At 51.0% G+C, this 24,925-nt stretch overlaps 10 protein-coding genes across 10 annotated transcripts; 7 read left to right on the top strand and 3 right to left on the bottom strand.

Moving 5' to 3' along the window:
- Positions 1–951: 951 nt before the first annotated feature.
- ALT_0720 (uncharacterized protein) lies at positions 952–3,312 on the top strand (the record flags this gene model as incomplete). The annotated part of the gene is made up of 1 exon (XM_033556183.2): positions 952–3,312. The coding sequence occupies one exon, from the start codon at positions 952–954 to the stop codon at positions 3,310–3,312; it is 2,361 nt and encodes a 786-aa protein (XP_033412074.2).
- A 536-nt stretch (positions 3,313–3,848) lies between these two features.
- Positions 3,849–4,944, top strand: ALT_0721 (DUF1769 domain-containing protein; the record flags this gene model as incomplete). The annotated part of the gene is made up of 3 exons (XM_033556184.2): positions 3,849–4,014; positions 4,080–4,595; positions 4,667–4,944. The coding sequence occupies 3 exons, from the start codon at positions 3,849–3,851 to the stop codon at positions 4,942–4,944; spliced, it is 960 nt and encodes a 319-aa protein (XP_033412075.1).
- A 137-nt stretch (positions 4,945–5,081) lies between these two features.
- lysB (homoisocitrate dehydrogenase lysB) lies at positions 5,082–6,338 on the bottom strand (the record flags this gene model as incomplete). Its single annotated transcript, XM_033556185.2, has 4 exons — positions 5,082–5,922; positions 5,979–6,148; positions 6,204–6,244; positions 6,311–6,338. The coding sequence occupies 4 exons, from the start codon at positions 6,336–6,338 to the stop codon at positions 5,082–5,084; spliced, it is 1,080 nt and encodes a 359-aa protein (XP_033412076.2).
- A 1,630-nt stretch (positions 6,339–7,968) lies between these two features.
- Positions 7,969–9,843, top strand: ALT_0723 (uncharacterized protein; the record flags this gene model as incomplete). The annotated part of the gene is made up of 1 exon (XM_033556186.2): positions 7,969–9,843. One exon carries the CDS (start codon positions 7,969–7,971, stop codon positions 9,841–9,843), a length of 1,875 nt encoding a protein of 624 aa, XP_033412077.2.
- Positions 9,844–10,583: 740 nt separating this feature from the next.
- On the bottom strand, positions 10,584–12,200 carry ALT_0724 (uncharacterized protein; the record flags this gene model as incomplete). The annotated part of the gene is made up of 4 exons (XM_089599024.1): positions 10,584–11,002; positions 11,056–11,862; positions 11,912–12,078; positions 12,163–12,200. The coding sequence occupies 4 exons, from the start codon at positions 12,198–12,200 to the stop codon at positions 10,584–10,586; spliced, it is 1,431 nt and encodes a 476-aa protein (XP_089456688.1).
- Positions 12,201–12,806: 606 nt separating this feature from the next.
- On the top strand, positions 12,807–13,319 carry ALT_0725 (mitochondrial 37S ribosomal protein uS8m; the record flags this gene model as incomplete). Its single annotated transcript, XM_033556188.2, has 1 exon — positions 12,807–13,319. The coding sequence occupies one exon, from the start codon at positions 12,807–12,809 to the stop codon at positions 13,317–13,319; it is 513 nt and encodes a 170-aa protein (XP_033412079.1).
- A 2,835-nt stretch (positions 13,320–16,154) lies between these two features.
- On the top strand, positions 16,155–17,461 carry ALT_0726 (uncharacterized protein; the record flags this gene model as incomplete). The annotated part of the gene is made up of 2 exons (XM_089599025.1): positions 16,155–16,288; positions 16,552–17,461. The coding sequence occupies 2 exons, from the start codon at positions 16,155–16,157 to the stop codon at positions 17,459–17,461; spliced, it is 1,044 nt and encodes a 347-aa protein (XP_089456689.1).
- A 1,134-nt stretch (positions 17,462–18,595) lies between these two features.
- On the bottom strand, positions 18,596–20,414 carry bna4 (kynurenine 3-monooxygenase; the record flags this gene model as incomplete). The annotated part of the gene is made up of 3 exons (XM_033556190.2): positions 18,596–19,795; positions 19,849–20,063; positions 20,291–20,414. 3 exons carry the CDS (start codon positions 20,412–20,414, stop codon positions 18,596–18,598), a joined length of 1,539 nt encoding a protein of 512 aa, XP_033412081.2.
- A 456-nt stretch (positions 20,415–20,870) lies between these two features.
- Positions 20,871–22,222, top strand: ALT_0728 (methionine aminopeptidase MAP1; the record flags this gene model as incomplete). Its single annotated transcript, XM_033556191.2, has 3 exons — positions 20,871–21,008; positions 21,091–21,492; positions 21,557–22,222. 3 exons carry the CDS (start codon positions 20,871–20,873, stop codon positions 22,220–22,222), a joined length of 1,206 nt encoding a protein of 401 aa, XP_033412082.1.
- A 687-nt stretch (positions 22,223–22,909) lies between these two features.
- ALT_0729 (putative MFS multidrug transporter) lies at positions 22,910–24,821 on the top strand (the record flags this gene model as incomplete). The annotated part of the gene is made up of 6 exons (XM_089599026.1): positions 22,910–23,089; positions 23,146–23,403; positions 23,458–23,602; positions 23,655–23,685; positions 23,748–24,421; positions 24,478–24,821. The coding sequence occupies 6 exons, from the start codon at positions 22,910–22,912 to the stop codon at positions 24,819–24,821; spliced, it is 1,632 nt and encodes a 543-aa protein (XP_089456690.1).
- Between the last annotated feature and the right edge of the window lie 104 nt (positions 24,822–24,925).

Here is a 24,925-nt window from a genome sequence, read left to right on the forward strand (position 1 = left end):
CCGGCTGCTCTGTCGCGGATGTAATCGCGTATCCGTACGGAAGTATAGGCAAATCAAGTATGCTCCCGAGATAAAGATAGATGAGGGGTAATAAACTAACAATACTGCAGGCATGGCATTTCAGCTTCCAGGAAACCGACGAATGACATCATTCGTGCAAGGAGACGGGAGAGTAACTGTTGGGATCAAGACAAATTGCTTCAACATACAGCTGCCGTTACCGGGGTAGATCAGCAAGGGACAGTTTTTTTTTCTCGGGATACCGTGATGCATGCGATATCCTGCTCTCAAGCTTTCCCTGTACCGGGAACTGGTGCGGGGAGATGCTGGTGTTGATCGCTGCGCTGTTGGCCAGTTGGTGTCACCGATAAGATAACCGGCACTCGATAAGGCGATAAGCAATGCAGGACCGTGGACTCTCCTGATTTCTAGTCAGCTCCGACTCGTGACCCCATGGTTGCCTCAAATCTACAGTACTAGAGGTAATCATGACACGATCACTCCACCTAAAGGTAAAGGGGTGCTCATAGTGATCGGCTAAGACATGACTCGGATTGGATATAAGGAGGCAAACTCTAGGCTCCAAGTCACCTGACGGGTTGTTTACTTCTTCTAGATTGGGAAATAAGGATCCATACCGACGCGTAGGGAAGGCACCAGTGAGGGTTGCTGCCTGTGGCTTCCATCTTTGGACGAGTTACATATAACCCCTCGCTGACTCGTCTCATACTTCGCTCCAAGTGCTGTCTCAGATGAAGGCGTTGTTTGTTTGTTTATCTATTGGGAGATAAGATACTCACAGAGTCACCCTTCCGCAGTCGAAGTGAGTTGTATCATCACTTTTGACCGTTTTTATCATCACTTCCGTTGTTTTCGAAGAAATTTGTCAATATTTCAGATAGACCTCCCGGTTACCTCACATAAATTTACTATTGGACCTGCACGTGCAGAATGGCTGCCAGAGTGACTCGAAGCCAGAGTCGGAAGGCCTCCACTCCCATTTCTGAGACTCGCCCTCCCTCCTCGTGCAAGAGGAAAAGTGAGCCTGAGGATGCTATATCCTCTGAAAAGGTCCCCGAGGGGATACCTGCATCGAACTGCAAGACACCGCAAAGACCAAACAAGAGGGTCCGCTTCTCTGATCCCGGCCCTCGGGTCCAGGAACATGACTATTCTACGGGTTTGACACCGGCGCTGCTGCGTACCTCGTTTGAGGATCAAGGGGATGCAGACCGTATTACCCGCAGCCCGAGCCGACGGATGCGGCGGCGCTCTGCTCCTCTAGCACGGTCCCGCTATCTGCAGGCCCCGTCATCCTCGGAGCAAGTGGTACAGTTTACGCCTTTGCGGCAGATCCTGGATCCTCGGACGAAGCGACGACTTTGCCGTGTAGGTCTAAGTGATGAGATCAATCACATAGAGCGCGAGAAACGTGAGCTCGCTTACTACGAAAAGACCATCCAGTCCTTGCTGCGCGAAAGGGATGCGTTGAAGCAGGAGCTGGAGTCGGCGAAGTCTACCCAAAATGAGAGTCAATTCATGCACATGGATGATGAACCCACGGCCATCTCGCCACGGAGCAGAATCGAACGTCTGGAGGCCGAAAACGGTCGCCTCAGGGAAGAGATCTCATTCTCTTCGATCCAGGATGGAGATGATCAGGTTTCTTTGAGCACGACTGACACAATCATCATCAATGACAGTGCATTTGAGGGGGATACCATTCTCATGTCCAACTCGCCTGTCATCCGTGGCTTAGATGGAAGTCATTTCCCATCCCCGGACAATCTTTCAATCCTGCACAATCGTAATACAGCAACCGACGTTGGTACCCAAGCTCATTTGCCTGATGAGGAACAAGAAGCCGAGATACGCACTCTCTCACTCGACCTGGAAACTGCCAGGAAAGAGAAAAGGGACCTATTCAATGCAATTCGTGCTCACTCTTCTGCATTCGATGGCACCTCTCTTGGCCAGCACCTGCGCCGATCCTCTCCGCCTCCGGATTTCCTAGCTCAACTTGAGCCTGCGCTCACCGAGGCCGTCAGTCGTGCCTCAGACGCTGTCGGCGCTCTGAGTTCAGCCGCGGAAGAACTTTCAAGTATGGGGTTTTCCGGTACTACCGTGAACGACATCATTTCCGAGATGCGCCATCGTTTCCGTTCGGCGCGCCTCGGTCTAGAGCGCGCACTACCTGGAGAAACAGCCAATGTGGGCCTGGAAGATGGAAGTGCCACATTGGCCGCGCTGGTCAACCGGGTAGACCTGTTGGTAAAGGACCTAGAACAGGAGCGTGATTCCCACCAAGGCTTGTTAGGTCGTGAAAAGGCGCTGCGTGGCCAATTCGACACCCTTTTGACTCGATACGAGGTCGCAACAAAGAAGATTCAGGATCTGGAAGAGTCGAGGGCGGCTTCTGCCAGCGATATGCTGCATACCAGAATGCGAATGCAGGAGCTCGAACGGGAAGGAGAAGAACAAGTCGTTAGCATTGACAGGTTGAATGCAGCACTTAGCAAATATTGTGAAGAGGTCCAAGGGCTCGAGATCCTTGTGAATCAACTTGAGGCGGATAAGACCGCTTCCCAAGAGCAGCACAGCCAGCAAGTGACCCAACTTGAGGAGAGATTGGCTCAGGAGAGAAGATCACGATCTGCGGCCGAGTCTGCTGTTGCTGAGCGGGAAGAACGGATTCGTCAACTCGAAGGGACAGTGGAGACGAATCAGATCCGCGTGTGCGACCTTACTGCGAAGGTAGAGTCGATTGAAAAAGAGCGACGGGAAGCTATCGAAAGTTTAGAACAGAAGATAGCCGAGCAGGTCGAACATCATGAAAATGAGGTCAGTCTTTTGAATGTCCGGGTCTCGGAGCTCACAACCGCTCTTGAGGCTACCAAGTCGGAAGCGGAAAAGCTGCATCGAAGCAACATAGGGCTACAGGAGCAGCTACAATTAGAAATGGAGGCCAGAGACAACCTGCTGGACAGATGGGCTGCGGATCAAGCCCGGTCATTTGCTTTCATGAAAGAAACCGTCAATTCAGAGCGACGAAAGGCGAAGATCCGTGCCGCGAATTGGGAAATGAAGTCAGATGAGCTTCAGTCAGACGGTATCCCTCTTCCAAGCGAGCCGATAACTCCAGTCAGTATGACCAGGTTCGTCGATGTGGAGGTTGGGAGGGGTAAGAACAGAAGGCGGCTTGACAGTGGCATTGGCATTTTGACCGAAGAAGACATTATAAATGAAGTTGAGGACGACGCTGATCTCCCGATGGGCGTTAATCTTCTGCCGTCCGATCCAGCGGAACTATGAGCGCTGAGATGCTCGTCGTTGCGTTTGTATCATCATACGTTGGCTGGCTGGCTCTTGCTATCGTGATTCCATCACCGTTTTGGATTGATTAGAATGGCTTGGTGTACGCTAATTGATTGGCTATCGTTGAGATATTGGTTCGATTGGAGACTCGGATATATATCTTGCAAAGTATAAACCCTTGGTCGTAGTAGTAGTAGTAGTAGTAGTAGTAGTAGTAGTAGTAGTAGTAGTAGTAGTAGTAGTAGTAGTAGTAGTAGTAGTAGATAGCTTGTGTAAAAATAGATAAGGACGGGCAAGCTTATCGCGGAACTTCGTTCAGTGGATGACGTCGGTAGGCGTTCATCGAGAACAACCGGCTGTGATAGAACCATGAATATCAAGGACGATCATGCACTCATGCACCTGGGACTTGTAGCGCCATATAAAGCGCTTCGAGTTCTAATACCAGTGCATCTGCCCTTTTACATACTTACACAGTTATTGATTGAGGTGTAATAGCTGGATTCATACGGAAGAAGCAATTGACATTCAAGATGTTTAGCGGAAACCAAGCTCACAAGTACCGACTCAAGGTCACAGCAGGAGCGGAGTACAACCCAGATACCCACAAGATCGTACCCGTCAACAGGGACCAGACACTACGAATCGAGAACGACCTTGCGACAGTGAGTCTCTGCGTTCGGATCCAGGACTACACCGGTGAGCACGCCCCCTCCCCCATCTCTCCGCAACGCATGGCAAAAAGCTCACGATCAGGAAACAAGGCTACCCCGATGACTCCCCCGAGACACACCCCTACTTCTCGCACCCCCTGCACCACAACGACCAATACTCCATCTCCTTCGCCATCGTCTTCAAGAAACCCGTCAACGGCAACGACCTGATCTTCGGCAATGACTTCGACAGACCCATCCGCGACCGCCTCCCGCCGGGCTTCAACGCCGCGCTGAAACTCGTCAAGTGGACCATCGACCCGGCCATGGACGGCGACGCGTACGCGGATAAACCGCATCTGTATAGCCCTGCCGTGGCCTCGCTGAACCAGTTCCGGATTGGGGAGACGGTCACGAAGAAGGATGAGGTGCCGACGGTGCATGATGTGGTTGTTGAGGAGGGGGCTGATGGGTCGGGCGTGGAGGAGCGCGCGCAGCGCGGCATTCCCGAGGGTGTAGCGGAGCGGCGCAAGATGTTCCAGAATGAGGAGGAGCGGAAGAAATTTGTGTTTGAGCCCGGGAGGGTGTATTCGGCGGATTTTGGGAATCCGTATCTGGTCTTTAATGGTTGGTTTACCCTGGTTTGCAGATGCAGATTAAGGTTAGGTGGATGGGCTGGCTGGCTGACGATGGGTTAGATTTCTCGCTGCGGCTTCCTGGGTTGACGGTCCATGCGACCAAGTTCATTGACGAGAAGAACCATAACTTGCGGTATGTCTTGAAGAATAGGGAGACGGGGGAGGTTTATTTTGTTGTGCTGTTTACGCTCATCTTGCTCGATAAGGAGAAAGAGCCCGAGGTCCAGGAGCGCTCTAAGCAGGAGATGCAGGAGGGCACGGAGAAGCATGAGCAGAATGAAGGGAAATTAGGCAAGTTTCAATGGGAGCCGGAGCCGTCGGCGGGGGATGTTGAGTGATCATCTGTACTAGTAGCATGCCCTCTGCTCTTGTGTTGGGCCAAAAGTCATATATGTTAAACCGCTAAAGGATAGACTTTTAGTGGTTATCGACTATAATTCTATACATACACTGTTTCGGTCAAAGCGTCTGCCATTTACAGTCTCTTGAGCACATCGTCCAGAACCTCCTGGGTAGTGGCCTTTCCACCCATGTCAGGAGAGAGGAACTTGCCCTCGTCGAGATTGGCGTCAACGGCCCCGTAGATCTTGGCAGCGGCCTGCTCCTCGCCCAAGAACTCGAGCATCAGAGCGACACTGCGCAAAGTAGCGATGGGGTTGGCAATGCCCTTGCCCTCGATGTCGGGAGCACTGCCGTGGCAGGGCTCACCAATGGCGAAACCATCACCAACATTGGCGCTGGGCACGAGACCCAAGCTGCCAACCAGAGCAGCAGCACCGTCGGACAGAATGTCGCCGTACAGGTTAGGGGCAACAATCACATCGTAGTATTCGGGCTGACGGAAGAGCTTGTAGACCATGGAGTCAACAATCTGCTCCTCCACCTCAACAGAGGAAAAGCGCTCGGCGGCGAGAGCCTTGCGGGCGGTCTCCCGGAAGAGACCGTCTGTCTGCGAGAGGACGTTGGACTTGTGGGTGATGGTCACCATGGGCTTGGTGCGGAGAGCAGAGCTGGCAGCGGCGTCACGGATCTTCTGACGGCGGAGGGCGATTTCTCCCGCAATGGTGGAGATCCGGGACGAGGCACGCTCGGAGATCCGCTTGATCGCCTCGGCAACCTTGCCGTTGGGGGTATCCTTGGTTGTCTCTTCCTTCACGTAGAGATCCTCGGTATTTTCACGCACAATGACCAGGTCAATGGGCTTGCCGCCGCTGCCGGCAGTAGTCTTGACAGGACGCACATTGGCGTAGAGGTCCAGCTTCTTGCGGAGAGCGACAATGGGGGAGGAGTAGCCGGCGACTTTGGTGCTGGGGGAGCTATTCAAAGACTATCAGGCTGAAGATCTGAAGTTTCCTGCGATAGGGCAACCGACCTGACAGCGCCGAACAGGGCACCGTCACACTCCTTCTTCAGGGTGTCGACGGTCTTCTCGGGCAGAGCGGTACCTGTCCGCTTGAAAGTGTCGAAGCCAGCATCGAGGTCGACGAAGCTGAACTTGAGGTTCAGAGAAGCTGGAAGCGACTCCAACACCCGTCTACCGGCCTGTTCAGATTGAGTGAGTCAGAATTTCCCCTGCTGTACCGCAGATGCGACATACCGGAATGACCTCTCGTCCGATACCGTCTCCGGGAATGAGACCTAATGAAGCGAAGTGTCAGTTGTTGCATAAAGGACATCTTGAAGCTCAAGGAGGATTCAATTGACCTATGCGAAGAGTCCTAGCAGCTGCCATTGTGAGATTCTGGAGTTGTGTGACTTGCTCTTTTTCCCAGTAGGAAAAGCGTTCCGTTTAACGGAGCCCGTAGTCGGAGCGGAATGCTGGGATTGGTATGACTAGTATGCGACCGCGGGAAGAATGTTGACCCGCGAACTATAACCGGGGAAATGGATAGATACCATTACAGCTATTCAAACACAGCATCGTTGTCTTCGGAGCTAAGACATCAATTCTATGATAAGACTTACAACGATAGCAAAGGTTTATGTGACAGACTTGCTGAAGAGTCTGCCCGTGACGCGGCTTTCAGAAGCTGGCAGGAGACAGGACACCGTCAGAGCACAGAAGCATCCAAGTCGACCTTCTTCCAAAGGAAGCTGCCCTTGTCTACGTTGTGTATGCCAGTATGATGCTTACCGGAAATAAACTTACAGTTCAGAGCATTTCCCTGGAGGTATGCTTCTCATATGCAAGCTGAGCAAATGGCAACTACTGCGTTGCAGACAATCCATTTGATCTCCCTGCTTCTGAATGCAGTGATGGTAATTTGCCATCTTCCTACCATTGTCCTAAGATTCGACACTGTGATTGTTACTTTTCATGTGAGCCTTTCGGGGGAAGGATATGGCGAGGCTGGAGTAGACAGAGGCTGGATAATGTTCAGGAAGATATATATGTAGTGCACTTGCTGAGTAGATCATCTGACACTTGCGACGCGCCGCTGGAGGTCTATCTGCCATTGAGAATTGAGTCAATTGCAACATTCTTCTGTAGAAACCAGAGACATTAGAATGTCAGTTTCAGCTTCGTCGTCCGTAGAGCAACTACATCTGCTCAGGTACAACGCGTGTAGCAACATCTAGAGAGATGCCTCTTAGTGTCTCAGAAATAAGACCTGGCAGGGACGGATAATGACGCCATTTGGCCGCGTTCAACCATAGATCGGGTCACTGTTTAAGGTAGGGAGTAAACAACATAGCGGCCGATTCAATAGTGGCTGGAAATATCGTCCCTTTTTGATGCCTTCATGGAGTCATGGTCATGACCATTGACTTATTTTCCTTTGACACTAGAAAGTAGTGGTCAATCTGTCCTTAATCTTGAATTAATAATAAAATGTCACAGGAAAGGACCGCAATTACTTAAGTTGAAGCCGCGGATCCGCCCCCTGAAACTGCTGCCTCAGGCTTCCCATGCCCGCATCCTCTTCCCCGGCGACCTCCTCTGACTCTGACTCTCCTTTTCTTTTATTACCATTCACGATTGATCTTATTCTTAGCTCGCATCATCTATCAACTATCATTACCATGTTAGAACTTAGACCTCTGGATCTGTCTCAAAGTCATTGACAAGCCCTTCCTCACAGAGTCCTATCCCCTCAAAACCGGCTCCCGTGAAGTCTGTTTATATCACGTCCACCCGCCCCCTCCTCCAACCTCCGTTTCAGAACTCGTTGCCATCTGGCCTTTTCGCAAAGCCCTACAAGGCTGAGATTCATAACTCGTCTAACCCTTTTGTCGATATCCCACCATTGTTGTGACGGAGCTCAAGGCATCGAGTTTCAGTTCCTACCGTCGCGTTTGTCTGGTCTATGTCTCTCTGATTTAGCTCTCCGCGCTTCGACTCCTCGTCGCTCTACAACGTCATGTCGGACAAAGGGGCGCACCCTGGTGTGCGAAGCTTGCTGGCCAAATTCGAGAACAATAATCAAAACAGCACCGCCTCTCCACCTCCGCGTGGTCGATCGCCGATAGGGTCGGATCACACAGGAAGCTCACGACCGCTTTCAAAGGTCCGCGCAAGTTTCATATCTGTGGATAGAACGTCTCAGGGAAGTCCGGTCTCGGGGCTCAGGAGCCCAAATAGTCCCATCGACGGTGCGGCGCCTCCATCTAGAGAGAGAAGTCTCAACTCGGAAGACTTCGAAGCGGTTCTAAAGAGCTCGGCCTCCTCGTCTTCTCCGACCAACGGTTCCAATGCAGCCGAAAAGCCTCCTGTCGATCAGCTTCCAAAGAATTCTTCGACCGAACCGCTGATTAAGGCGCAAACACTAAACCAACCCAGCCCTGGTGATCTTTCCCAGACGGAGAAGACGGCCTCGGCACCACATACTGCAACGGAGACATCCCCAGCCAAGTCAGCGCAGAAGCCGACGAAAGCAGCTACCAAGCGACCTTCGAACGTCCACATTGGCAAAACTAGCTCTGCTACCAAATCACCATCTACGACTGCCCCAAGATCGACAGCCAATCCGCGCACACCAACCTCTCCAGCTAAGCCGAGCACCGAAAGGACTTCTAGACCTGCGCACTCTACCAAGGCAACCGCGACGAAGGATGACCACGCTGCAGCTACTCGTACTGCAACCCACAAGCCGAGTCGGACGTCTTTGAATACTACAGTCAAGACTGCCACCCGCCCTGTCCGTGCCTCTATACCCGCGCGTGACTCCACCAAGCCAGCTACCACCGATGACAGGAATACCCGCCCCAAATCACCGGCCAGGTCATCTCGCATACCACCATCGAAGACAACTTCTTCTCTGTCCTCTACCGCCAAAGGAGGGGCCGGCCCCAGCCTGACCCGGAAGCCATCCACCCTGAAGAGCGCGGTCAATGCGAATCAATCGCGGGCAACGACACCCTCTGCTGCTAGTGTTCGCAAGCAAGCATCTCGCCCGTCTCTCCCTGCCCATTCAGGCACCGACCGCCCACATTCTCGGGTTAGCAACGCAAGCGCCAAGCCTGTCGATGATAGCTTCCTCGCTAGAATGATGCGTCCTACCGCAAGTTCTGCGAGCAAGGTACATGACAAAGTCGAAGTCAAAAGCCCTCCTCGGACTTCCAAGCCTGCCAGAGCCCCGAGAACAGTCGCCTCCAAGACCGATCTCCGAGCAGCTCGGCCGCCGACAGAGAAGAACGAGTCCGAGAAGAATAAGAGAGACAAGGCGCTACCTGCTTCTTCCGTCCCGCCAGATTCTAAAAAGGAATTACAAGCTGCTCCAGTATTGAAAGAGGTCTCGGAAGAGCAAGAAGTAAAGCCTGAGGCTAATGTCTATGACCAAGCGCCCAAGCAAGTCTCGGAAGATGTTGAGAAGCCTGTAGAGGAATCCTCCAGAGCGACCGCTGATATTGAGAAGGAGTCCACCGATGCCTCCGTCGAGCCTGTCACTGTTCCCACCTCAGATGCACCGCTTGAAGAGACCGCGTCAGCCAAGGTTGATGAACCAGCTGAACAGCCCTTGGAATCAATTGCTGAGCAACCCGCGGATGTGGATCAATCGAAGACTGAGGAAGTGGCTGCTCCTGTCTCTGTTACAGACGTGCCGGAGGCAGTCGAAGCTTCAGCGCAGGATATCAGTGAACCTGCGCCCGTTGAGGCAAAGGAACAATCGGCGGGCGAACTTCCAGCGGAACCTGAAATGGAAAAGCTGGTCGAGCCCTCCAAAATCATCGCAGCTGGGACGAAATCAAAGACGGATGACGTTGTCGCTGAGATGGAGAATCTGACTATCCGTTAAGAAAGGCGAGGGCAAACCATACTCAAGTCTTGCATGGGAACTTGGGCTATCTCATTCTAATCTGGTCATTCTATTCTTCTAATCTTTTTCTGGCTTACTTGCTCACCCGTGATTGTTGTTTGCAACATATTCCCTTCGTGCGGTTAGCTCGCGGTGTTTTACTTTCTGGCCTTATCTTGTGGTTGTCTTTGGTTACGGGGAAAGGCATTATTCTGTTTTTCTCTGTTTTTCTCTGCTTTTCTCTTGATCAGGATCGACGGTGCTTGTTGGAGCATACAGTTGGTGGAGTTGCTTTCAGGTTTCTGTTCAGGCTAGCGCATTGCATCCCATACTGGCATTTGTACTGAGTAGGAGTATTTCTAGGTTCATATCTTGTGCATTTCAATTTTACCTCTTCATTTTTTTCGTCTATTTGCAAGTGCTCAACTTTCTTCTCTTCTTGTGCATACTGATCATGGTCTCTTCATATGATCTTCTGATTGGCAGACGCCTTAAGCGTTGGAGATATTTGTCAATTCTAAACCTTCAATGTTTAAACTTTCTCATTGATTTGCGACATTCTCATTGATTTGCAACATTCCTGAGACCTTGCTAAGCAACGGGCACGAATATGCTATAGATTGCTGGATATCTAGCATTGTATACTCTCGCAATGTAGATTTATTGAGGTCAATATTGATCGCCACGCTCACAGGGCAACCGCTACCCAAAAACTTCAATACTCAACCATATCATCCAATCTAGAGTCTCTTCTCAAGTTTCTTCAGGAACCTATTCACACTACTTTCCACCCGCGACGCACCATCCTCGAACTTTCGCGAGCGCTGTCCCGGGTTCTGCATGGCTTTCTGCGCATACTTCTGAGAATGGGAATTGGCCTCCGCCTCTGTGGGCCGGTACAGTTGTTTATGCACGGCATAGTCATAGTTCGCTGCCGTGGGCTGCGGGGTTGATTCGTAGGAGTAGTTGGAATAGCCGCCGATCGGGGGCGGGGGAGACGTAGGCTGGATCTGGGGCTGGGGTTGAACTTGGGGCTGGAGCTGGGGGTTGGAGCCGTAGAGGCTTTGCCCGTGCGCGTGGAGATGGATGTTTGGATCCACTGGGGGCGGGGCAAAGGACATTGCTGCTGCTTGGGTTCCTGGTGGCACTGGACCGCTTCCTGCGAGGAACGCTGGGGTGTATGATGGGACTCCTGGCGGGCTGTGCACGGACGATTGGGAGGAGAAGGAGCCTGAGTGCGTGAGTCCAGCGCTTGGGGGAGGTGACGCGTAGCTCCCGGGGGAGAGTAGGGCAGTGCGTGACTCGGCGGAGGTCCGTAGCCTCCTCCGCCTCCTGAGCTCTGGGAGGGAGGTGTCATTGGAGCACCGTGATCTGCTGCCGCCGCCGCCGCGAGTCCTGTGCCGTCCGCGGCATCTACCGGCGGTGGTGTCTTCTCGCGGTGCTGGATGGGTTCTGGGGCGGCGGGGGCGGCCGGGTTGTATGGCAAGGGTGCGAATTGCGTAATGTCTGGCTGCTTTTCAGGAGCGGGTTGGGCCATTGTAGGTGTTGGTTGGGCACCGACCGGAGGAGGGGGAAGAAGAGCTGCCGGCGCGGCGACAGGTTGAGACGTAGGAGTAGAGACCGCCTCTGATTGAGAATTGCGAGTCTGCCCATTCTGATATGCAGGATCCGTGATTGCCACATTCTCTAGCTGTTCAACAACAGAACTGAGTGTAGAGCCTGCTGGAGCTGGATAGGGATGCCGGTCTGTCTCAACCTGGGACTGTGACAAATGTCGCTCCACCAAGTTTAAGAATTCATTTGCGTCATCCAGAGTCCAGAAGTAGATGTCTATCGTATGAAGCCGGTGCAGGTCTGTGCTTCCGACTTGCGGGCCATTTAGAGGTAACTGCCATTCGTACGGGTTGTTCACCGGCGGAGGTGGAATGCCCTCCGAGGTCTGCTGATCGTACCCATCTACGGTCAGGGTGCATAGCGTTGGAAATCTGGAGGAATGGCGCAGATGAACATGATCCAACGCTAGGGAGAGGTTAGCACTTTGGCTGGCGAACACAATGAGACAACTGACATCCGTTGAATGCGTCCTGATCTGAAGTCCCAGGATTGTTGGCAAGTTCGATTCTTAGCTTCTGCTGGGATGCATTTTTATAGAGATATAAATATGAGCCTTTATCGAAACGATGATATTGAGGCTTGGGAGTAGGAGCTGTAAAATAAGAATGGATATCGGCGAAGCTGCCAATTCCTCAAATCAGATATTTGTATATTCCCCCAGCTGAATATCATCTTCCGCGGGGTAAATAGTTGACTAGTACTTACACGGTCAGCACACGCTCTTCACCTGGTAAAGGCGGCATTATGTTCTACGGTAAGTATGGTAGAACCAAGGGAACGGGGAATGGGATAGAAGACGAGAAACAGGCAGAAGCATGAGGGACGAAAAAAATGATCGAGTAACACCGACTATATAGCTCTCTACGCAAAGGAGGGGAGAACCTACTTGACCTCTAAGATGCATCGTTTTGGCGCCGAGCAGCCACGGCGGCGCTTCGACATGGAGAATGGAGGAAGATGATTAGCTGAGAGTGGTTTAGTAGTAAGGTAGTATGTATAAACATCCCTCAGTTGCCTCAGGCATCAATTGTCATCTGCTCGGAGCGGAGTCGGCTACAAGGTTTCTCCGAAAATTTCATCTGAGCTTCCGCATCTTTTGGAGATACTCCACGCCAGCGCAGTCATTAATCGTTTAGCGACATTGTCATTGACCGAACTACATTGTGTTTGATAGTCAAACTACTCGAAGCCGATTCAGGTAGGTTCTCATTCCCGAGTTTGCCCAGAACAACGCATGTGTTGACAATCATCACCGGCAGCAGAGTCGTCCAATCACTAGTACTTTGCGCTCTTTGTGACGATACACACGGCCCCTGCTGGGCCATTTCTTTTAATTTCACGACCTCAAAATGTCTCTCGTCAATCTCGCTCACGTCTGCTCGCATCTGAACAATGCGTCCAAGGCCCGTCTCGGTCTCACATCGATCCCTCACAGCAACCTACACCTGAAATTATGCCTCGCTCTTCAGAACTCCGGTTACCTTTCCTCCGTCGTCCGCGGAGGGCCGACACCTCCTCCGCCTCATATCCTCCTTGGCCATCCTGCGCCGAACGATGAAGTTGAAGGCATCGAACCGTTGACACAGGCTAACATTGCCTCGAGACGACTGTGGCTGGGATTGAAGTACTGGCAGAGTGAGCCGGTGTTGGGAAAATTGAGTATGGTCAGCAAGCCTACGAGAAGAATCACAATCGATGTTGCTGGACTCCGACGTGTGATCCGCGGCGAGAAGAGTGATTACGTGGAAGGGTTACGGGCACCCGGCGAAAGCTTGTACGTCTCGACTGATCGAGGCATCCTGGAGTCGAGGGAGTGTGTCGAAAAGAAGATTGGAGGATTGGTTCTCTGCAGGGTTCGCTAGAAGGACAAGAGAAGGCAGCGCTCTCTTGCCTCCATGTGCATTTTCTGTACGTTGTGTGATTTGCATTGAATCCGGAGTTTGGTTGGTCGCAATGATTCCTCCCATGCTTGATTATACCGCGATTGTTGGGATGGATGCCTTGCAGGGCTTTGTATAGTAACTTTCTTATACTCTTCATGTACTACCTATTCCCATCCATGATCTAACCAGAATCTAAATCCAGCCAACATTGTGTCCTCGTTTCTTTTCCGGCACTTTTACTGATGGACTCGGATTCCCCTGACTGAATGCATTGTATGAGCAGCCATATATAATCGCATCATGATTGATATAGAATGAGAGAGTATGCAATAGTCATGCTGAGGGTAATTACAGAGATTCGTGGAGTAAGAAGCGATAAAAAGCACAAAAGTTGACAAAGGCTGGGGACCAGGATTAGAATTGGGATTAAGATATTTAAGATTTGCTCTCAAATCAACTGGCTTAGACCACTTGGCCACCTTGCCTGTTATTTTAACTAATGAGCAAGTTTTAGATTTAAATCGAGCCCTTGGGAAGAGCACCGAATCCATATCAACAGGTTAAGGTAGACCTATCTTAATAGGAACAGAAGTTTCAAAGCTGTCTACAGAGTACTACTTACCAGTTCAACTGCTTTGACCACTTGGTCACCCGTCTATTGCATTCAGCATGGTTTGTTTATAATATTAGGCCACAGTAGCTCTGTGCTTTGAGTCAAGCCATACAATGCCGTGAATGTGAAACTGCATGCTCAACCCAGTATGCCAGCGAGAGAAAGCAAGACTGATCTTAGGGTATGAGGCTCTATCGGAATCAAAAGACGATATAGAACTGAGCTGCGAGGTAAGTGCACAACGCTATTCACATCCTGCAGCAATACTCTCTTAGCTCTTCCCCAGCTTGCAGATTCTGATTGCCCAGTCTGCTTGGGTTACGCGCGTTGTCTTGGAACTGGACTACAAAATGCATGCGAATTTGCAACAGACTTCGCCTTTGCGTAAGATCAAAACGTGGTTCACAGCATACCTTTTACAGGCGGTAGTGCATGGCGCTCAGATCATTCATGCAAAAAATGCAAGTTATGAGAAGCGTGGACTACGTTTCGTAGCTGTTCGTCTGGGTATTGTTGGACCGCAGATGATTGTCAGCGCTCTCGCAATCGTTCTTCCGTCAGGCATATTTCCGTAGTCATTAACCATCCGATTCCAGGGCCTCTTCTACATATCCAGTATTGGCAATTGCTCCAGGTGTTGGTGCAACGGCAAAGGCACATCAGAGTCGTCCCGTCCCATTATGTCAAACGCCGAATATCTCACATTTATTCCCAACAGGATTATCACATTCTCACACACACCCAGGCCGGCTAGCGATCTCAGGTTCTAGATGTAGATATACAATCAGTAACACGAATGAGGGCTGCTGATGCGTTGGCCTGGGGCTTGGGCGGTCAGGCATGCAGCCAAAGTATATGCCCAAAGTCTCCTTGAATCAATCAATCATCGTAATGCAAGTATTGAAGATCCATGTTTTATTCAAGCCCAATTGAACTTCAGGCCGTCAGTCAGCTAGGAATAGACTATCTACCATAGATACCGCTTATTGCGCTTGACCGAGGACGATTGCCCAAATATCCAAGTTGGTATTCGTTCAAAACGGGTGAAGCCCAAGGTATCCATTGGGCCTCAGTGAAAAGCAACAGGTGGTAGTTCGATCAACATGCCAGAGTGTATACAGAGGCAAATATTATGCGGAAAAGTAAGGTTTACTGGGTAAAGGACAAAACCGAAGCATGACCAAGAGGGAAGACGAGGCCAACTGGGATCGAGGTAGAGGGCACAAAGAGCAGCATTACCTAATCGGGACAAACCACACTTCCATCCGTCCATCAGTCCTTCATACCGAACCCACATTTTCCATCCATCAAGCCATCGACTTCATCGGGGCTGTTCAATAGGGCCAACTCAGCACAACTCACTCGCAGGATCCAGTGCTTTAGTTGTTGAATTAGCCCCCATAGGCTCAAACCTCTCGCTTCCAAGAGGACAAATGCCCTGAGATTGCTGCCCAAATGTTCAAAACTCTATGCGGCACGGATCCTTCTGCTCTTCTCCCCACTTCCTTTTTCCTTAGAATCAACCTCGAATGAGCATGGATCATCACCCGGAGGCGACGGGCTTTGCTCTTGGGCCAGATATCTCCAAAAAGGTCTACCCATGGCCGTACTCTCCGGCTTACGGCACCGTATCCACCTGATCCATCTGTGAGACAATCTGTGCCGGATCCAATAATGATGCACTTTAGCTGCTTCTTCGGCTGGCGATAATGACTGCCAATTGTTGTCAGTGGCGCTCGCTATCCGATTGATCCTTGTAGAAAAGGCACAGTGCGGAGCATTCATCAGCTCCTGATCCGTGGACTAGCTCAAGCGGGCCATCTTCTGGACTTCGATCCTAGTACTTCTCCGCGCTTATCGAGTACAGGTAATCAGGTATAGTCTACTTACTATCCTCTGGACAGGGACCGTAACCATCCTCGACTCTTCCGTTCGTTTGTTGCCACAGTTGTGGGGTCCTTCTTGTCTTGCCTGTCCTCAGTGACTTGGAGACATCAAAGAGATCTCGGATCTTATTTGTCGTGCTGTCGATTGGCTTCTCGGCCAGCTTTTTGCAGTCTCATTCGTCCTATTAAACTGCGACTGTTCTCCCTCTCTTCAGACACGTTGATGGACGGTTTTGAGCATTGAGTGACGGCTCTTCAACATTCTCCATAGCCAATCCTTTATCTCAGCTCAGTGACTCTTCCATAGTCGGCCTCATGTCGCCAGTCCTCCCTCCTCTTCTGATGCCCATGCCTTCTTCGGGTCTCAGCTCCTTTTCTGGACCAACATCGAGCAACGGTTCTCGGTCGTTCTCCATCGGCGGCGACTCTGACTCCTGGGCTCGTCATAGGTAATTTCCGATATATACTGTCAACCACCTATCTGCCTATTTCCCTCTTTGCCAGTTACGAAACTTGCAAAAGGTAACTCACACTCTCTAGTGGTATGGTGCCTCCGAGGCCACACATTTACGGGACTTCGTCTGAGGCACCGATAATTTATCAGCAAAGGTAACCAAATCCCTCGAAACGATCGTCCACATACCATAACCATACTTCACTGATGTTCCGGTTGTGCTGAGACTGTTTTGTTTTCTCGGCTAAGTGCCAAAAGATGCTTCCCGCCCACTCGTGAATATGCCCCGGTTGATACTCAGATTGGCATCTCGAGCTGTCCGCACCAACCGTCGCCGGACTATGACCTTCGTATGGCGTACGGTGGGCCACCAGGAATTCCGCACAGCCAAGGGGGTATGCATTTCTCGCCAGTTGCCTCGCTACAGCGCCCAGGTACGCTGTATCATGATTGGGACCATCCTGCGCGTCTCCCCGCGGAATCACTGAGGCATGATTACGAATTAGCCAAGCCTATGGAGACACCGGAATGCCTCTTCGAGAGAAATAGTCGGCGTAATGCCGAAAAGGTGAAAGCCACTACTCGGTATCATTCTCAGAGACGTCCCTCGAACCGTGACGAGTTTGACGGACCCCATCAGTTGCTAAAGCCACCATCCCTGCGCGTCATTGAGGAACAGGCCAGAGAGCTTCCTCATCTTCCTACTAATCTTGATGTTTCAGAGCAAGATCGAATCTTGAACGCAGTTAATGACCGCTTGTCCCAGTGTGCATTTGACTTTGTTGCCAAGTACCAGTTTCCCATCCCCTTGGAAGCAGACAAGAGAGAGGTGAGAATTCCATCGGACCGCGAATGGACCGAGTGGGTATATCTCCTGAAAAGGCTGGCCACCAAGCGCCGCATACCTGCCCGGGTTCTTTACAATGGCCAAATCAAACAACTAGTGACAGTATTGGAAAATTCCCTGGAAATGAGACATGCTGCCAAACATCAGTCCAGACCCATCAAGGATGATCGCAATGTGCTCCAGCTCATCTCAGCCGGCACTCAGGTTGCCAAAATGCTCAAAGATGCCAGTGCCATGGAATATCTGGACAAACTTTATGTTGATACCGAGAAACGTATCCATGAGCGTCGCAGCCGGCGCGTGAAATTCGCCAGTCCTTGAGTTAGTCCTGGATTTTGCCATTTTCTTATTTTGCGGGTGTCGCCACAATATGGCCTGTTTTCTTCATCCCAAAGGAATGTCCGTTGGAAGCCATGATGTCCCTCCGGTCCCGTGGAATCATCCTTATTTAATCCCCGGCGCCCTTGGAGATGCCCTTCAATTTCCGTGGATGGACTCTATTCGTACCTTATTTACCGCGTGGACGGCCTAAAGGATTTCTCGCTTGATTACGATGGACAAGATGAAGCTCAGCGCTCCAGGTTTGGTTGTGTTCCAACTTTCCCTTCTCCTATCAATGGCGATGGACCAATAAAGGGGTCTAATGAATATACGATCTGTTTGTACCGTTCTACTGGGTGGCCCATTTTCTTTTATCAGGAGTCTGCACTCTACCTGTCTAATGGCCGGGGAACTCTACTGAATTCATGTGTCCTCCCCCTCGACCATGGCCCATGTTCCCTGTACACTACGAGACCCGATAACCGGCAGCGGTCTGTTGTTGCCATGTGAGTCTATTGACTGGCGGGAACCTGTCGTTTTTCCGTTGTTGTTATTGTTTTTGTCCATGTACCCTTGTCGTTGAGGGATGACTGCCATTGTCTGAATCTATGTGGTGTTTTTTGGTTGACTTGGTCTGACCATATTATCTTCTCGATCATGGCTCGGTTCACGTCTTCAGAGGTCTGTCACGCACGCCATTTTCCGCCTCCACGTTTCGGAGGGGAATTCCAAAGGACGAAAAGGTGAAACAAGAATGTAGACATCATGACACTCAGCAAAATGACCAGTTCGGATCCCGACCCGTGCCTTCTCGGTGCAGCCATTGACTATAAACGAGATGTGATTTGCTATAACGACAGACCAGCATATTTTGAAGTTTTTCAGGAGTACGTACTAGTTATGACACATTTGGTGGCTAGGGCAGTTATTGAGATGTTGATGTTCAGTATTACCAGATAGCATGATTCTATTTCTGAGTGGTATTGAGGTTGTCGGACGTTGAATAGCTTACAGCAGATGGAATTGTAACGCCAGGTTTGCAAAGGACATGGATGTACAGGATTACATCACCAAACGCTACTCAGAACAGGTGAAGGACAGGTGAAGAGGGGAAAGACGGGAGATATATTGTCATCAAGCATAGGCAATTGTGCGGAACATCCTCATCCAGATGCCACTGAGGCGCCGCCAGGAGTAGCGCAAGAGACCACGCAGCGAATGCTGCCTTGGTTTCTTCCACATCACGTACGCGATCACTCCTACCGTGGAAATGAGGGTAGTCGCGAGTCCCAAACCGAGGATCCTGCCCTGCCATCGTGCAGATCGGATTACTTCGGAGTACCGCTGGTTGCTAAAACTCACTCGCGAATACTGTGTTTGCCAGCCTAGGCTGGGCACGTAGCGGTCGAGCGCCTCTTCGATCGACTTGCGAAGTTTGTATAGAGGTGTCTTGACTCCCCACCGCATCTCGAGGTAGTTTTGCTTGGACAGGTCGTTGATGGCGTGCGTGTCCGCACAGCGCTGGTCGGTGTATGCTTGGAATGCTTTAGCGCGCGCTTCTTTACGAGCTTCGGGGCTCGCATCTAAATCGTAACTGCCATGTGTATCCAGGAACTCGAACAATACACGAATGTCCTCGAGTCCGGCGTTGAGGCCTTGGCCGTAGAAGGGTAGAACAGCGTGGGCGGCGTCACCCACAATGACGATACTTGAGTTGTAATGGTGAGGCTTGCATTTGAGGCTGATCAATGGAAGGTGGGGGTTGGTCGCGAACTGCTCTTGCAGATCTTCCGGAGAGATGAGTTCTGGACAAACCCCGGGGAAGTGGTCTTTGAAAGACTCGACCAGGTTCTGCGGCGAGCTTCCTAGGAATTTGTAGTGTGCGGCAGGCGCAAATAACGTGCACGTAAAAGACTTGTCTGCAGATGGGAGGGCGATGAACATGAATTCCCCTCCAGGCCAGATATGCAGGTGGTTTGGGGAAATGCGGAAGTCGCCATCCTCGGTAGGAGGAATGCGGAACTCGCACCACAATGTGTCGATGTACTCCTGCTGATAATCCACCCGGGCAAATTTCATCATGTGGTATCTTGCCGCAGAATGAGCTCCATCCGCACCGATCATGAAGTCAAATTCAACTTCGATCTCTGGCACGCGGTTCGCAGAGTTTGGAAGAGGAGCTTCGCCGGGCACCCGGCGTTCGAACCACGCTTTGCGCGCATTGAAATCGGCCCCGGTCAGTTTATGATTAAAGAAGAGCTTCACATTAGGCGTGCGTTCCAGCTCATCAAGTAGTGCGTTGTTCAAGGTACTTCTGTCGACAGCATTGATGGCCTATTGGCTGTGTTGGCGATGGCTCACATGATCTGAGGATTGAAACTACTCACTCGTCCATGGACATCGTATGCTTGCGCAGCTTCCCATAGCTCCCCACGGTCTCTGCCGTGGATCATACGTCCATGCATTGGAATCGTGCCTCGGAGGACGTTGTTGATGAGGTCCTCCCGGTTAGAGTGCCTCATGGCGGTAATTCCACGCTCCGACAATGCCAAATTGATGGACTTTGTGAAATTCAGTGGGACTGTCGAGGGATCACGTAGATCTATTACTTGATTAGCAGCTGCAGCATAGATTGGTGGATATCGAAGCCAGCTGCAACATCATCGGTTATGTATCAGATGCAAGGTGCAAGGTGGGGCCATGAGTAGGAATGTAGCACAAGCATCAATTTGTATCATAGTACATTGCACATTGTACACACAGTCGTATTTGGAACTGGGCCGCCATTGTACAATCATTACCGATCTGCAATGAAAAGATATGACCTACCTCCACGCAGTTCATAGATTTCCACCTCATCACCTCTGGCTGCGGCATACAGAGCTGCCAGCGACCCAACCGGACCAGCTCCGACGACAACAAGTTTTTGCTTCTTCCGTACAGTGTCCGCCATATGAACGAGACCGCGGCTCAAGATCTATCCGAACTTGACACTTTTTGTGAAGGTATTGCTGCTTCTCTGCGAGCTCACACGACCGACGCCTTGTGTCCTCTGACTCCTCTCACCTGGGAAATGATATGCTGCATGCGATGTCGGAAAGGTCGGTTAGGCTTTACCCGATCTGGAATTTAACCCACTGTTCGGAGTATTGAGGCTTGGCGCTTGTGAATGCTTGGCGCCTAAAAGCACTAGTCCCCTTTCAGATATCATAGCATCGGTGCTGCGCTAAGCCAGATATGGCTTAGTGGTCTTGATAACGGTAATTTTTCCTTTTGCCGCCTGCGAACGCATTGATATCAAATTATCGCCTTCCGAGGACAGTATACCCCAGTCCGTTTCCTCTTCTCCTCTTCTACCTCTTTAGTAAATATTTCTTACTTATCGATAGACTTTCCACTGTGCGCCAATATGGGAGTTGAAGTTGCGACCCGGAAATGTATGGGTGTGGAGTGCGCGAACAATGCCGGAAGTTTGCAGTGTCCAACCTGCTTGAAGATGGGCACGGATAGCTTCTTCTGCTCGCAAGATTGTTTCAAGCGGAGCTGGGTACGCTGCCTTGCGTGACCGATAAGGTCCACGTGTGTTGCTCTATTCTTATTTTCTGTTATGCGCTGACTCATCCGATCAGAGTGAACACAAGGCTATCCACAAATCGAAGAGTAATATCCTGTCCAACCTCTTCCCTCCGAAGGTAGTTTCTGAACCTGATCCAGCCACGGGACATTTCAACCCTTTCCCTTCGTTCCAATTCACCGGCTCTCTGAGACCCGTCTATCCCCTGTCTCCCATGCGAACGGTTCCCAAGTCTATTCCTCACCCCGACTACGCCAAGGATGGTATCCCTCGGTCAGAGCAGAAGTTTGTCGGTCGTCACAACATCACCATCTTGAATAAGGAACAGCAAGAAGGGATGAGGAAGGTCTGCCGTCTGGCGCGAGAGGTGCTGGACATCGCCGCTCGGGAGGTGAGACCAGGTGTTACGACCGACTACATTGATGAGGTTGTGCACAAGGCATGCTTGGAGCGTGATGTAAGTGGCTTCCTCGTCGTTCTGAAAGATCGAAGGAAACGGTCGCAGTCTAATATGTCGGCAGTCCTATCCCTCGCCTCTCAACTATATGCATTTCCCTAAATCCGTATGTACATCCGTCAACGAGACGATCTGTCACGGCATCCCCGACCAGCGCCCCCTCGAGGATGGAGACATCATCAACATTGACGTTACTCTGTATCACAACGGCTTCCACGGCGATCTCAACGAGACGTATTATGTTGGCGATAAGGCTCGTGCAAACCCAGACGCGGTACGCGTTGTGGAAACTTCTCGAGAATGTCTGGACAAGGCGATTGAACTGGTCAAGCCCGGCATGCTCTTCAGAGAGCCAGGCAACGTCATTGAAAAGCTTGCAAAGAGCCGGAACTGCAGTGTGGTCAAGTCCTACTGTGGCCATGGCATCAACCAGCTGTTCCACTGCGCTCCCAACGTTCCCCACTACGCAAAGAACAAGGCTGTCGGAACGGCTAAGCCTGGCATGTGCTTCACCATCGAACCCATGATCAACATTGGTACTCACCGTGATCGGACATGGCCTGACGACTGGACCAGCACTACGGCGGACGGTTCCTTGTCCGCGCAATTTGAGCACACGCTTCTCGTCACTGAGGATGGTGTGGAAGTTCTGACTGCTCGTCTACCTGATTCGCCCGGTGGACCCATTCCGATGCCCGTTACCGAGGATGCCAAGACGGCTGAGAATTGATGTGCACTGTTAGACCCATAGACCATATATGACTAAAAACATCACGACTTGATGTTATCATTCCAACTCAATTCTGATAGGTTACATAAGGGGTGAGACGTTTTATTGGACGAAGTCGCTGTACGATACGTGTAGCCCTTCCATCTGACATATAGTTGACTCAATGAGCAAGTGAGTCATCTCGTTGAAGAGGTGATTGCTGGGCCAGAGCATGTCATTGGCACAGTAGGAGTTCGCCTGCATTGTCTTCGTCGACGCACGGACCGCTGGTGCTGAAAAGCACTTTTCAGTATCGAGATAAACGATTCCTGTTCAACTAGAATAACTGATAGACTGCAATTTTTGTGAATGTTTACCGGTAATGCGCAAGTCCGATGAAACAGATAAGGCGCTGTTATTGTTGATAGTGGACCAAACCAAACAAGGCAACTAAAGTCTGAGTACTACCTAAACAGGAAGGTGGGTAGCCTGCGGACAGCGGCCGGTCTGGGATTGCCGAAAGAACCAATCATGTTGGAAGCGATTGCTCCATCCCTGACGCTTAAATTTGTCATCCCGAGTTAGTGGGGTTGTCTTATCATCACGTGACCTACTTTTCGTGTTCGACTCACTCATCATGGGCTCGCCCTTCTTGATCTGCGTCGTGTCTCGTTTCACTTTGTTGTGGTACATACCAGGCTTCAGGAGATGTCTCCAGAGAGAACTCCGACAGAGACCTCCCCTTTGCTGGGTCCGCAGAGTGGGAATGCTCCCGCCAATGGTGCAATTACCAACAATATCCTTCGGGATCCCGAGGCGGATCCTTCGAAGGATGACCTGGCGCCGAGGCACAACCTTCGATACATTCTACCAGCTGTTTCCCTCGGTGTAGGTCTTATGAGCTATAACAGCAATATTATGGTTGCTGACGCTACGGGAAATAGATCTTCCTGTCTGCAGCCGATCAGACAATCATTGTGGCCAGTTATGGACAGATCGGTTCCGACCTGAAAGCCCTCAATCTAACCAGTTGGGTGGCTACCTCTTATTTCATCACGTTGGCCAGCTTTCAGCCATTGTATGGCAAGTTGTCCGATATCTTTGGCAGACGAGCATGTCTCTTATTCTCGTATTTTGTGTTCGGTCTTGGCTGTCTGTTTTGCGGCCTGGCGCGAAACATCCATGAGTTGATCGCTGCTCGTGTAAGCCCCATAGAATGGTTGTGAGGTCTGGAATGATGCTGATGAGACATCAAGGTTTTTCAAGGCATTGGAGGGGGCGGCATGACCACTGTGGTCAGCATCCTGATGAGTGATATCGTTCCCCTTCGAGAGCGGGGGGTCTGGCAAGGGATCATCAACATTATTTATGCCACCGGCTCGGGAACGGGTGCTCCACTAGGTTTGGGTTGCTTCGACTTGACTTGAAGCTACTTGTGCTGACGTTTGACCAGGAGGAATACTGTCCGACTACATTGGCTGGCGGTGGCATGTTCATCATAAGACCCCGTCTTCTGGATTGCATGTTGTGCTAACAATGTTCCCAGGGCCTTTCTCGCTCAGGTTCCTCTGTGTGTTCTTGCGTTCCTAGCTGTGTCGATCATGCTAGATCTGCCTGTCCAGGGAGATAGCCATTGGAAGACCAAGCTGCGCCGGATCGACTTTCCAGGAGCGTTTGCGCTCGTTGGGGCAGTAGTCGGCCTCCTCCTTGGGCTTGATCGAGGCAGTAACGTCTCCTGGACGATGCCGTTAACCATTGCGTCGCTTTGTCTCTCTCTCGCCATGTTCGTGGTCTTTGTGTTGATCGAAATCTACTTCGCCGCTGAGCCGTTTGCCCCTGGTCATATCATCTTCAACCGAACCTTCTTTGCCAGCTACTGCTGCAACTTTTTTAGCTTTGGTGGCTGGCTTGCGGGACTTTTCTTTATTCCTCTGTACTTTCAAGCTGTCGATGGCGTGTCTGCTACGGTCTCTGGCCTGCGCCTCCTGCCGAGTATTATAGCCGGTGTTTCGGGCTCTCTGTTCGCTGGCTATGTCATGAAATGGACAGGGAAGTACTACTGGCTAACTATCATTGCTTATGGCCTCCTGACAGTGGGTCTGACCACCATCTACCTTTTCACGGGTGGGGTTACTCAGAGCCTTATTCCTATGATCCTGGGAATGATGCTCTGTGGCTTTGGGAACGGGATCGGTGTCACGACCACATTAATCGCCTTGAGTGAGTGTTTCCTACCTTGTTTGCTACCTCGAAACTCTGTAAAACTGATGTTTTAGTTTCAAATGTGACGCCCGAGGACCAGGCAGTTGTTACTGCCTGCTCGTACCTTTTCCGCTCCCTAGGTTCGGTTATTGGTGTGTCGTTATCCTCCACCGTGGTTCAACAACTCCTGCGCAGTCAGCTCAGATTCGCTTTGCGTGATAGCAAGGACATTGATCGTATTGTCGAAGGAGTGAGACAGAGTCTGGACTATATCAAAACTCTCGATCCTACAGTTGCCAGGATCGTGCGAGGTTGCTATGGGTGGGCTACCAATAAGGGGTTTGCCTTTATGGTTGCCATCGTCTTCTTCGCTCTCCTGAGCAGCTTCTTCATTCGAGAGAGCAAGCTGAGTCGGTAATCGATCGTGGTTCCTTGAGCCGATCAATTGGCGGTATGGGATAATCGAGAGACACCTATCCCACACACAATGGCAATGTGGGATTTGTGCATATGGGGATTTCG

This window comes from Aspergillus lentulus, assembly GCF_001445615.1.
Source record: "Aspergillus lentulus DNA, contig: Alt01, strain: IFM 54703, whole genome shotgun sequence".
Lineage (NCBI taxonomy): Eukaryota > Fungi > Ascomycota > Eurotiomycetes > Eurotiales > Aspergillaceae > Aspergillus > Aspergillus lentulus.